General features: G+C 66.9%; 2 protein-coding genes across 4 annotated transcripts; one reads left to right on the top strand and one right to left on the bottom strand.

Annotated features, from left to right (window-relative positions):
• Positions 1 to 1,054: 1,054 nt before the first annotated feature.
• ATXN7L3 (ataxin 7 like 3) lies at positions 1,055 to 8,609 on the top strand. 2 transcript variants are annotated; one of them, XM_037411283.1, is made up of 13 exons: positions 1,055 to 1,165; positions 2,747 to 2,859; positions 2,941 to 3,073; positions 3,548 to 3,719; positions 4,233 to 4,330; positions 4,572 to 4,594; positions 4,673 to 4,718; positions 4,955 to 4,986; positions 5,097 to 5,165; positions 5,528 to 5,571; positions 5,709 to 5,780; positions 6,108 to 6,241; positions 6,547 to 8,609. In XM_037411283.1, the coding sequence occupies exons 2-13, from the start codon at positions 2,809 to 2,811 to the stop codon at positions 6,693 to 6,695; spliced, it is 1,023 nt and encodes a 340-aa protein (XP_037267180.1). In that variant the 5' UTR covers positions 1,055 to 1,165; positions 2,747 to 2,808; the 3' UTR covers positions 6,696 to 8,609. The 2 variants fall into 2 exon arrangements, with proteins under 2 accessions (XP_037267180.1, XP_037267179.1); XM_037411282.1 differs by having other exon boundaries at positions 4,572 to 4,718.
• A 253-nt stretch (positions 8,610 to 8,862) lies between these two features.
• Positions 8,863 to 11,210, bottom strand: TMUB2 (transmembrane and ubiquitin like domain containing 2). Of its 2 annotated transcripts, none has more exons than XM_037411280.1 (3): positions 10,909 to 11,210; positions 9,950 to 10,766; positions 8,863 to 9,578 (listed from the first exon to the last, which is right to left on the bottom strand). In XM_037411280.1, the coding sequence occupies exons 2-3, from the start codon at positions 10,489 to 10,491 to the stop codon at positions 9,224 to 9,226; spliced, it is 897 nt and encodes a 298-aa protein (XP_037267177.1). In that variant the 5' UTR covers positions 10,492 to 10,766; positions 10,909 to 11,210; the 3' UTR covers positions 8,863 to 9,223. The 2 variants fall into 2 exon arrangements, with proteins under 2 accessions (XP_037267177.1, XP_037267178.1); XM_037411281.1 differs by having other exon boundaries at positions 11,177 to 11,205.
• Positions 11,211 to 11,270: the final 60 nt, after the last annotated feature.

The raw sequence follows: 11,270 nt of genomic DNA, 5'->3' as shown, positions 1-11,270 counted from the left end.
AAAAATAAATAATCCCAACTTGGAATTTGTACGGCTGAGCGGGACACGGGGGCCTCGCGGCTGCGGTGTCCCGGTTTGCTTGGGTTTCGGTTCTTTTTTTTTGTTGTTGGGTTTTTTTTGAGTTTTTTTGAGTTTTTTGTTTGTTTTTTTTTTTTTGTATAATAAAGTGAAAAATAATGTTTCTGTTCTCATGTCATTACTATAAAAAATAAAACTTTAGGAAAAAAAAAAAAGCGTGAAGAGTGTTTTTCCCCCACCTGTGTTGTGGCTGGGGGGATCAAGGGGGAGATCACTCGGGGGGGATCCACTTCGGGGGGGATCCCTAGGGGTCATTTGGGGGGCTGGGGGAAATCCATGGGTGTTTGTAGGGAACGCTGGTGGTGGTGGGGGAAAGCTGGGGTTATTGGTGGAGGGATCCGTAATGGCATAGGGATCTGTTAGGATCACTGCGGGGGCCTGTAGTGATGACGGTTAGGGGACTCCGTCGGAGCCATTATCTGGGGGGGATCCCTGGGGGTCACTGGGGGGTCTGTAAGGGTAGGAGGGATCCGTGGGGATGGGGGAGATCCATGGGGAAAGGGGGATCTTTGGGAAGGGAGGGGATCCGGGGGGATCCATAGGGGTGGGGGGGACCGTGGGGACGAGGGGGTCCCTGAGACCGGGGAGCCTCGGGGATCGGGCTCCCAGGGGGTTCTGCAGAGGGCCCGGGGAAACCCCCGGGGCACCCGCTGGGAGGGCCCCAGGCCCCGCCCACCACCAGGCCCCGCCCACTCCCGCGCCCCCCGACAAAGTGCCGGCCCCGCGCGGCGGCGGCGGTGGCGGCCGTTCCCATTGGCCGCGCCCCGCACGGCGCCTCCCCATTGGCGGCGGGGCGCGGGGGCGGGCCGTGCGCGCGCCGGCTGCGGCGCCCCGCCCCTTCCCCCCACCACCCCCCGCCTCGGGCCACCGCCGCCGGGCGGAGGGAGCGCCAGGCCCGGCCCGCTCCGCGCACCGCTCCCGCTGCGGCCCGGCCCCCCCGGCCCGGCTCCGGCCCCGGCCCCGGCCCCGGGAGGGCGGGCGGGCGGCGCTGCCGCCGAGCATGGCGAGCCGCCGCCGGGCCCCGCGGCGGAGCTGCGGGGGCCGCTGACCCGGCCCCGGCCTGGCCCCTCCGGGCCCCTCCGCGCCGGTGAGTGACCGACTGACCCCGCCCAGGCCGCAGTCGCCGTCCCGGGGGCCCCGCCCCGCCGTGGGGCCCCGCACCACCGGAGCGGAGCCCGGTGACCCCGCCCCGGCGGGTCCCGGGCTGCCCCCGCCCCGCGCTGTCTTGGGGCCCCCCCCCTCGGCCATTGGGGGTCCCCGATCCGCCCGGCCCCGGGCCGGGACCCCCCCGGCACCACCCACCCATGTCCCACGACCCCCCCCCGAGCGCCCCTGCTGGGGCCCCCCGGCCGATTTCCCCCACCTCCACCCCGCTCCGTGGGGCCCCCCAGACCCTGACCCCCCCCCTCACCTGCCCTCCAGCCGCCCCCCACCCCAGCTGATGCAGCGCCCCGCTCCTGCGAGGCTCTCCCAGCCGTGTGTCCCCCGGGGGGCTGGCATCGCCCCCCCCTGGCTGGCATCACCCCGGGGGGGGGGCTGGCAGGGTGCAGCCCCCCCCACATCCCTTTTGTTCAGCTTCTCTAGGCCTTGCCTGCAGTGGTGGTGGGGGGGGGGGGCAGCACCAGGCAGGCCCCCCCGCGGGCTCTGCCCGCGCCACACCGGCCTCTCAGCCCAGGAGGGTCCCTGGGGGGCGCGGGCCTGAGCCGATGCCAGCCTGTTTCCTCCTTCCGCGGCAGAGGGAAGAAATCCCTGGCTCAGACCCGGAAGCGGGTGGCTGGGTTGGGGGGAGCAAGAGGACGCCCCCTCCCTGTTCCCGGCCCGGCCCCCCTTCCCCCGGCCCCCTTCCCCCGGCCCCCTTCCCCCGGCCCAGTGGTTGGCTCGGAACCCCCTCTCCATGGCAACCAGGGGGTGTGACCCACCGGCCAGTAGCCACCGGGTGGGTGCTGGTCGGTGCTGGTCAGAGTGTCTTGGTATGAGTCTAAGGCCCCCCCTCTTTAAACCTGCTGTTGGGGGGGGAGGGGTTTGGGGTGCCCTGTGCATGGGGGGGTCACACAGTGGTCCCTGCCTCCTCCCTCCATCACCTTCAAGGGAGGGTGATGCAGCAAAACCCACCCCGCCTCGGGGGCTGGGGGGGCAGCTTTGGGGTGCAGGGGGGGCACCCCTAGTTCCCTGGGCCCACCTGCAACCCGGAGACGATGCTGGGGGAGCTTCTGGGGGCCTGATGCCTTGGTGATGGCCAGCCATGTCCCAGGCTGACCTTGGGGGGGGGGGGGGGCTGGCAGTGGAGCACGGGGGATGTTGTTGCCCCCCTCCCCACAGCAGCCAGCAGGGAGAGGTCTCTGGGTGAGCAAGGCCCAGGGGGTGGCTGTCCCCCACCCCGGGAAGGAGAGGCTGTCCTGGAATCTGGCAGGGGCCAGGCAGCGGGCCCGAATCCAGGCCCCATCCCCTTGATGCCCATGGTGGGGGCCAGACTGGGGGCCCCCCCTGCTTCCCCCAGCCACCCTGTTCCTGGGGGGTTTAATCCAGGGCTCGGCTTTTTGGGGTTTGGAGCCATCCCGGAAGCCCTGCGGCCTTGCTGGTTCCCTGGGGTGGGGGGCTTGGCTGGGCAGGGGGTGCTGCTGGCTGCGGTGAGGTGCCAGTGTGGCCCCTGCTTCCGTCCCCCCGCCAGTGAGACCCCCGGGTGTCCTGTGCTATGAGCGTTCGGCCTGACTTCTCCACGAGCAGTTGCAAATGAAAATGGAGGATATGTCTTTGTCTGGCCTGGATAACAGCAAACTGGAGGTGAGCGGCCCCCCAGGGCTGTCCCCCTGTCCCCCCCACAGCCCCCATCTCCTCATCTCTCATAGCCCCCCCTCACCCCAGGCCATCGCACACGAGATCTACACGGACCTGGTAGAAGATGCCTGCCTGGGCCTCTGCTTTGAAGTCCACCGGGCGGTCAAGTGCGGATACTTCTTCCTGGACGACACGGACCCTGACAGCATGAAGGACTTCGGTGAGCACCCGCAGCTCCTCAGGGACATGGGGACACTAGCAGTGGGGACATGGCAAGCACCCTGCTCCTGGGGATCAGTTGTCCCCAGGTGTGGGGATTTGGGCGTGAGCAGCGCCGAGGATGGTTGAATGTGCGGTGGCCCAAGCATCCCCCCAGCAGTGCTGGTGCTGCTGGGACACGGCCATCCAGTCGCAGAGGAGCCATTTTGTGAGCCCTGGGGCCAACTGAACCCCAGAGACATTGCCCCAAGGTGTGGCGCTCTGCGCTGGGTGGGTGGGCGTAGGAGATACCCCCTGGCTGTGACGCCACCACCGGTTTCAGGCCCCCAAAGCCGAGCTGAGGATCTGGGAAGGGACTGGCAGCACAAGGAGCACCCGCCCAGAGCAAAGCAGTGGAGAGTGGGATCACAGCCAACGTCACCTCCAGGGCAGAGGGAGATGGTGGGGGGGGGGCTGACGTCTGTGCCTCCCACAGAGATCGTGGACCAGCCTGGCGTGGACATCTTCGGGCAGGTGTACAACCAGTGGAAGAACAAGGAGTGCGTGTGCCCCAACTGCAGCCGCAGCATCGCTGCCTCCCGCTTCGCCCCCCACCTGGAGAAGTGCCTGGGCATGGGCCGCAACAGCAGCCGCATCGCCAACCGGCGGTGAGTGCGTCCCCCCAGAAAGCTGGGCTGGGGGCTCCTGCGGACCCCCCTGTGTGGGGAAACTGAGGCACAAGGGGGGAGTGGGGCTGTGTCTCTTCTCACTGTGGGGGCTGCAGTGGAGCCTGGGGTGGAAACTGGACATTCAGGCTCTCCCCCTCCCTTGCTTTTCACCATGGGGGTGTATGCCCATGCCCCCTGGCCCTGGTGTCCTACCTCCAGCTCCTCTTGCTCTAACCTGCTGCATCCTTCCGTCCTGGAAAAGAACCCTAGGAATCCTGGCTCCTCTGTCCCCACCTTCCCTTGGGGGGGCTGCTGGGAAACCCCCATCTTGGATATGGGGCTGGGACTGCTTGGGGTGGGCGTGGCAGAGCTGATGGGGTGTGGGATGGATCCTGGGGTGATAGGGAGGGTGCAGGACAGATCTTGGGGTGCAGGATGGATCCTGGGATACTGGGGAGGGTGCAGGATGGATCCCGGCGGTGGGTCCCTGACCTGCCTCCCCTCCCCGGGCAGGATCGCGAGCAGCAACAACATGAACAAGTCGGAGAGCGACCAGGAGGACAACGATGACATCAACGACAACGACTGGTCCTACGGCTCCGAGAAGAAAGGTGAGGGGATGCGGGGTGCGCGGGTGCTGGCTCGTCTGGGGGTCCCTGGCCACCTGTGAGGGGTGGGGAACACGTTCCGGCTGCCCCGTGGCCCTTGAGCCCCGGTGCTGGGCAGGCATGTGGGGGTCCCCGGCTGCCCCACCCTGGGGGCGTCCCGGCAGCGGCTGCTGCAGCGCTTGGGGCTAAATCCACCAGGAAAGCTAAAATGTACGAACGGTCCCTTCTCTGTCTCTCCCCGCAGCGAAGAAGAGGAAATCGGATAAGGTGAGGGGGCTGGGGGTGAGGGGGCTGGGGGAGCCCGGGGGCACCGTGCACCCCACAACGCCCCCGCTCTCGTTGCAGAACCCCAACTCGCCGCGCAGGTCCAAGTCCCTGAAACACAAAAATGGTGAGGGGGCGGGGCTAGGGCAGGGGGGCGGGGAGGGGGGCTGGGACAGGGACGGGGCGGAGCTGGGGGCGGGGGTTGAATGGGGGCGGGGCTGGGGCAACCAGCAGGGAACGAGGGGGCGGGGCTTGCTCGGGGGTGGGGCTCTCGGGCTGAGCACGGAGGGGGTAGTGGGTACAGGCCGGGGCAGGGACCCTCCTCGCCCCTCCTCACCCCCCCTCGCCCCTTCTCTCTTCTAGGCGAGATCGGCGGGAACCCCGATCCCTTCAAGGTGAGCCCGGGGGCTGGGGGGGGGGATGGCACCCGACCCCTCTTCCATCCCCTGCGCCGGCCCCGGTCCCCGCCGGCCCTGACCCCGCTCTCTGCCCCCCTCCCCCCCAGTACAGCAACTCGGCAGGAATCAACTACGAGACGCTGGGCCCCGAGGAGCTGCGGACGCTGCTCACCACGGTGCGTGGCCGGGAGGGCGCAGGAGAAGGCCCGTCCCCAGATGGCCGGGGTGTGTGTGGCCGGGGGGCTGCCGGGACCCCTCCCAGCATGGTCCCACCCCGGCAGGGCTGGCTTCCAGCCTGGGAACAGGGACAGTCACACACCCTGAACTTGGTGACAGGGACATGCATCCTCCCCTGGAGAAGCCCTGGCCCCCAGGAGGTCCCAATCCTGGGGGACATAGGGGCTGCTCTGGGGGACAGGCCAGCCCTGGGAGGGTGGGGGTCGCTGGGGCTGGGATCCCCGGGGCCATCCTGCTGGAGTGCAGCTTGGGGGCTGCGTGGCCACTCCGCTGCTCGCTCACCTACCCCTTCTCTCCCCAGCAATGCGGGGTCATCTCTGAGCACACCAAGAAGATGTGCACCAGGTGAGTGTCCTGGGCTTTCCTTGCTCAGTGTGGGGCTGCAGGAGGCTTCATGGGGGTCCCCAGTGTGCCTGGATCCCTGTGGGAGCTGGGGAGGGCACAGTGAAATGCCTGACTCTGCCCCATGTCTCGTTTGTCAGGTCCCTGCGGTGTCCCCAACACACTGATGAGCAGCGGAGATCGGTCCGAGTCTACCTCCTGGGTCCCTCCGCGTAAGTGAGCGCACACGTGGGGTCTGGAAGGTCCCGGGGCCGCTGTCCTGGTGCAGGGACAGGGACAAGGCCCTGCCACCCAGCATGAGCAGAGACTGGGGGGGCTGCATGGGTGCTGCTCTGGTGATGGGGACAGGGACACCTGCGGGGTGGCCTGGAGGGGATGGAAGCGTAGGGCTGGGGTTGGGATATGCAATCCGGACGGGCAGTGGGGGGCTGGGTTGAGCCCCTGGCATCCCCCACGCACTGAGGGGTGCCGCACTGCGGACTCGGTGCCCCGCCGCCTCATCCCAGGGGCTGGGGACCCTCCGTAATGCCTCTGCCCAGGTCCCTGCCCGAGGCAGAGGGCAGCGTGGAGAATGACAGCTTCGAGGTGGCGGAGAGCCAGGCCATCATGAGCCGGCTGCAGTGGGACGGCTCCTCCGATATCTCGCCCTCCGACTCGGCCTCCTCAAAAGCCAGTGAGTGTTTGGGGGGCAAATCTTGCAGCACAGACCCCTCGGCAGGGGCAAAACTGGGTGTTCCTGGCGTCTCCCCAGCACAGGAGGGGACGGATACAGGCTGTGGCTACCCAAAGCCACCTTGAAGAGTCTGGGGCATCTGCTGGGACATCTTGTCACCCACCTTCCTGGGGTGGGGGGAAAGTTTTGGGGTACATTTTCCTGGGTATAGGTCAGTGATTGGGGGATCTTCTCCCTTCTGGAGGGGCTCTTGCTGGCACAGCTGTTCCCCAAGACCCCCACCTCCTCCCTTTCTCCCCCCTCAGGTACAAACAACTCTGAGTCCCGCAAGACCAAGAAGAAGAAGCCCCACTTGGGGCTGGTGAGCGGAGCCCCGGGGCTGGGCTCCAGCAAGAAGAAGAAGCCCAAGCCCCCCGCGCCCCACACCCCCAGCATCTACGACGACATCAACTGAGCACAGCGGAGCCGATGGCAGGGGGACGGAGAGACGGACAGACTCGGGCTGGGGCAGCCCCTCCCACCCTGGCTGGGGCAGCCTCATGATTCGGACACAAAGCGGGTACCCGGGGCGTGGAGGATGGAGGACTTGGCCATCGCTGCAGGGGGTAGGGGAGGGGGGGGGGGCTGGATTTGGGAGCCCCCATTAGAGCCCCCCTCCCCCCAACCCCAGTGCCTCTATTTATTCTGTGACAGTTTCTGTACATGGGTATCCCATCAGGGCTCTGAGGGGGGTGGTCTCTCACTTGGAGATGGGGGCACAACCCCCCTTACCTTCCCACCACCCGCCCAAAAACCAGCTGTGCCCCTTCCCATGCTTGTTTCTCCAGAGCACCCTTACCCCAGCTGGGTGGGGGGCACCTGGGCCCCCAGGGAAGGTCTGGACTGGGGTGCTGGGGGCACCAATCCCTCCTGCCCCACAGCTTTGAGATCACCCCACAGCCTGGGGCTGCTCCCCCTCTCCATGCCCCGGGCCAACACTCGCTGGTCGGGCTGGCTCAGGATGGGGGGAGTGTGATGGGGCGGGGGTGTTCCTGCTTGGAGGAGACAAGTGGGGGACCCCCCCACACCCCAGATCTGCTGTAAGCAGCTGGATTCAGCTGCTGGGGGTGTTCGGGGCCCAGCAGGGCCTGCATGGGACTTGCCCAGGCTCTGGGATGGGGCGCGGGGGCTGTATGCTGCATCCTTCGTGTTTGGGACTGTTCGTGGGGGACACCCAGGGCTATGTCCCCAGCTCGGGGCAGGGGTGGGGTCGCTGTGACCTTCCCTGCTCTGAACTGGCCTCTGTGTGGGGAGGAGGGACACAGCCCAGCTTTGAGGCAGTGCCCCCCTGCCTTGTATCCCCAGGCTGGTGGCCCTAGGGCAGCTCTGTGTCTCCATCCCTGTGGACCTGCTGCTGCAGCCAGAGGGGGTCCTTTGGGACCCCCAGCAGCTCTGGCTGGTGTTTGTAGCCCACAGGCTCTGGTCTTCAACCAGTGGGGCTGGGATCAGCATCTCTCTGTGTGGGCCCAGGGAGGACAGGTCCCTCTGGCTGGACCCAGGTCCCCCCCAGCCCAGTGCTAGCCCCCCTCTCCAGCTGTTTTCCACTGCAGGGGCCATGTCGGGGACAGGGTTGGCATCGTCGCCTCTGTTGTACCCCTCCAGTGGCTGTCTGACACCCCAAGTTTGGCTCTGTGTCCCTGGAGGGGTGTTGCTTCTGTCCCCTCCCTGTGCCATGGTAGTGTGGCTCGTCCTTTCGGTGGGGTCTTGCAAATTATGGTGCTCTTGACTCTGGATTCACTATTGTTTTAAAACTGCTGCTAAAGGCTAGTGCTGTGGCAGGACCTGGGGGTGTCCCCACTGATCCCTGGGCACCCCAAACTGCTGGGGGGGGCCAGCTGCATGAGGGGGGACCTCTGTGCGGTCCCTCCCTACCGCAGCTCCTGGCATGGTTTGCGGCTGGGGGGCCTGGCCCCTGGAGCACGCTGAGCTGGCCTTTGCGTGCCCTGGGGCCCTGAGGACGGGGGTCTGGGCACCCAGAAATATGAGGCACCACCCTAGGCCCCCCCTCCAACTGCTTGGGGAGGGCAGTGGCTGGGGGTGGGGGGTGGGCGCAGCTTGAGCCACTCCAGCTGCAGGAGAGGTGCCGCAGTTTGGGGCCCAAGGGGTGTTATGGGGCTGGGGGGCTCGGATATGCCCCATACCCACTCCAGGTCCATGTCCTTGCCCACATGGCAGAGCCAGCGGCCACCCAGGGCCCTCCTGGGCTTGAGACTTGTATTTTTGCGCACGTTCTCCATCCCGTACGGGTAGTTGAGCCGTTGTAAGGTCTGTGTGTCCCATTAGTGGGTTGTGGCTGCCCTTGTAAATAAAACTGCATCTTGACTTGGTATCTCTGGCTCGTGGCTGCTCTTCAGTGCCAGCACTCCGCTTAATTTGTGTCTAATTAAGCAGGGCCATTGTACCCCACCACCCCCATCACCGAGCCTGGTTCTCTCCTCTTGATTTAACAAAAATCCACTTTGTGGGGCGTTTGTGTTTTGGTTTTTTTTTTTTTTTAAACACAGAAGCGCAGGGAAGGCAGCAGGGCGGTGAGCCACAGTGCCACCGGCAGCGGCCCCTTGGGCAGGAAGGCAAGCCTCAGGCTGACTTACACCTTTTATTTGCTTTAAAAAGTCTCTGGGAGGAAGCCACAGCCTGTTCCGGTGTGGGGCCCTGGGCTCATACCTGCTTTGCCATTCAACCAGGCAGAGACCCTGCCCCAGGGGCAGCTCCTCCCCGGAGCTGTGCTTGAAGCCGGGGTCGGGGGGGGGGGGGGTGGGGGGGTGGAGGGGAGGAGGAGGAGAGCATCTGGGGGGGGCCACAGCCCCTTCTGGGGGGCAAAGTCCAGCACCAAGACTGGGAAGGAGGCACCCAACTGCTACCGCACCGGCTGAAGAAAGTGGTGCTGATAGGAGCACTGCGCTCCCACAGGGACGGGGCCAGCTCCTGCCCCGCATCGAGTCCCTACTGTCCGTACATCCCAAACACCAGGAAGCTGAACAGGACGGTGACACCAATCAAGGAGACTGTGGCCGGTGCAGTGAAGAGCTGCCGGTAGTTGATGCGGAAATACCAGATAATTGCCAGCACCACCATGACTGTGGGGACCATCAGGTTCCCCGTGCCCAGGGGGAGGCTGCTGGCATCAGGGGCAGTGGTGCTGGGGTCAGGCAGGGCGGTGGCGGTGCTGCAGGAGCGGTGGCAGTGGATAACGCAGTTGTCTGTGATGTGGAGCGAGCGCAGCGTCTGCCCCTGGTCCTGCAGCAGCTGCCCGCGGTAGATGAACTTCATCTGGCTCTCCTGTCCTGGGAAATATTTGCTGCAGGGGGAGGGAAGAGGTCAGGGATGGCAGAGGTGCAGCTCACGGATGCACCTGAAGTGATCTGGGGCTGGTGGAAACCCCACCCATCAGAACATCAGGGAGGGGCCCGGGTCAGGGGACATCAACAGCGCTGCCACCACGTGCTGTCTCGTCTTTTAAACCTGTTATTTTAAAATGGGCACCTCCTCGTTATTTTTGGAGGGATCCCTCAGCAAAGCGCTGGGGTAGCAGTGCAGCAAGAACGGACAAAAGCCCTCCACTGTTCTCAGGCAGTTCTCAGACAAGTGCTGCAGGGCCAAGTGCCGCGGCAGGGGGGGGGTTGCAATCAGGCAGCACCCCCTCGTGTCCCCCTCTCCCCTGGGACTTACCTCTTGAGAACCCCCACGGTGTCCTCGGGCCGGACCACAGCTACCTCCTCTGTGTCATTAAGGAATTTGAGCCGGATCTTGATGAAGCCAGAGCACAGGTCGCTCCCCCCTGGGGTGGGCGGCCCCCCCCGGCTGCCCAGGGTGCTGGGCTCAGCGGCCGAGGTCTGTTTGGGCGAGCTCCGGATGTCCAGCAGCGGCTCCAGGCCAGGGTCGGGGGGGCTGCCGCTGCCCCCCTGCTCTGCTGCCAGCCCTGAGGCCGCCCCTGCTTCCTCTTCTGTTTTCTCCTCTGTGTTTTCAGGGACCCTGGGGGGTTCTGGGGCCTCGGCTGCCCCCGCTGTCCCCACGTACCGCTCCATGTGGCCAAGCCGGATGACTGCCGCATCCCCCGCCGTGACGATCGTTCCCAAAAGCTGGCCGCTGCTGTCAGCGACGTAGGTAGACAGCCACGCCAGGACCAGCGCCAAGACCAGCGCCACCACGCTGGCCATCACCGTCACCTCGTCCCCCAGCCCTTGGATGAAGGCGGTGGCCGGTGGCTCCATCTCCGGAGGGGGCTGGAGCAGCCGCGATGCCCCCGCTCAGCCCAGCTCTCTTGCCACCGAGCCCCCGTGCCCAGCGGGGACCCCCGCGGCTGCTTCGTGGTCACGTTGGGCCGTGAAATGACCCCCGCTGCTGCCGCCGCCGCGCAAGGGGCGAAGGGACAGAGACTCCCGCACCGCAGGGGCTTCCCCTCCGTTACCGGGGCCGGGGCTGGCAGCGCTCGGCGATCGCGAGGCTCGGAGGTGACGGCCCGGTCCCGCCGAGGGGAGCGCAGCGCCTGTAACAACAAGCCGAGCTGGGACGGAGCCCTGCGGCTCACCGGCCCGGGGGGTTCCCGCAGCCCTCGGTGCCCGGTTCGGGCCAGGCCCGCCCCGGAGGGGGGCAGCGCCAGCTGCCAGCGGGGCGAGGGGCGACGTTACCGTCGGGCCAAGCCGTCCCGGCTGGTCCCGCAGTCGGCCCCGAGCCCGGCCCCCCCGGGGAAGCGGCACGGTCCAAGCGGGGGGTGCCGAACCGCCGGTGGGGCTTTATCCGGGGCGGCGGCGCCGCTCGGGGGGGAGGGGAGGCCTGGCAGGCCCGAGGGTCCCAGCCGGGGTGTCGCCCTGCCAGGCCCGGAGGGTACCGCTAGGCCCAGGCTGTCCTGGGGACCCGTCTGTGCCCCGCCGCGCCGGGGGTCCCGCCCGCACCCACCGCGTCCCGCCGCCGCCCGCGCGCCGGAAGCGCCACGTCACTCAGCGCCGCCGAGGGACGGGGCCGCGGGCGCGCACGCGTCTCGTCACGCCCT

Source organism: Falco rusticolus, chromosome 18 (assembly GCF_015220075.1).
Source record: "Falco rusticolus isolate bFalRus1 chromosome 18, bFalRus1.pri, whole genome shotgun sequence".
In the NCBI taxonomy this organism is placed as follows: Eukaryota; Metazoa; Chordata; class Aves; order Falconiformes; family Falconidae; genus Falco; species Falco rusticolus.
The sequence above is the reverse complement of the archived record's forward strand: the minus strand, read 5'-3'. Positions and strand labels throughout refer to the sequence as shown.

What these genes read in the sequence shown, in the direction of transcription:
- ATXN7L3 (XM_037411282.1), top strand. Translation starts at nt 2,809, where the DNA reads ATGAAAATGGAGGATATGTCTTTGTCTGGCCTGGATAACAGCAAACTG. An exon ending in AGCCGCATCGCCAACCGGCG is followed by an intron (nt 3,720 to 4,232) that starts GTGAGTGCGTCC and finishes CTCCCCGGGCAG; the next exon opens with GATCGCGAGCAGCAACAACA. An exon ending in TACCTCCTGGGTCCCTCCGC is followed by an intron (nt 5,781 to 6,107) that starts GTAAGTGAGCGC and finishes GCCTCTGCCCAG; the next exon opens with GTCCCTGCCCGAGGCAGAGG.
- TMUB2 (XM_037411280.1), bottom strand. Translation starts at nt 10,491, where the DNA reads ATGGAGCCACCGGCCACCGCCTTCATCCAAGGGCTGGGGGACGAGGTG. An exon ending in ACCGTGGGGGTTCTCAAGAG is followed by an intron (nt 9,579 to 9,949) that starts GTAAGTCCCAGG and finishes CTCCCCCTGCAG; the next exon opens with CAAATATTTCCCAGGACAGG.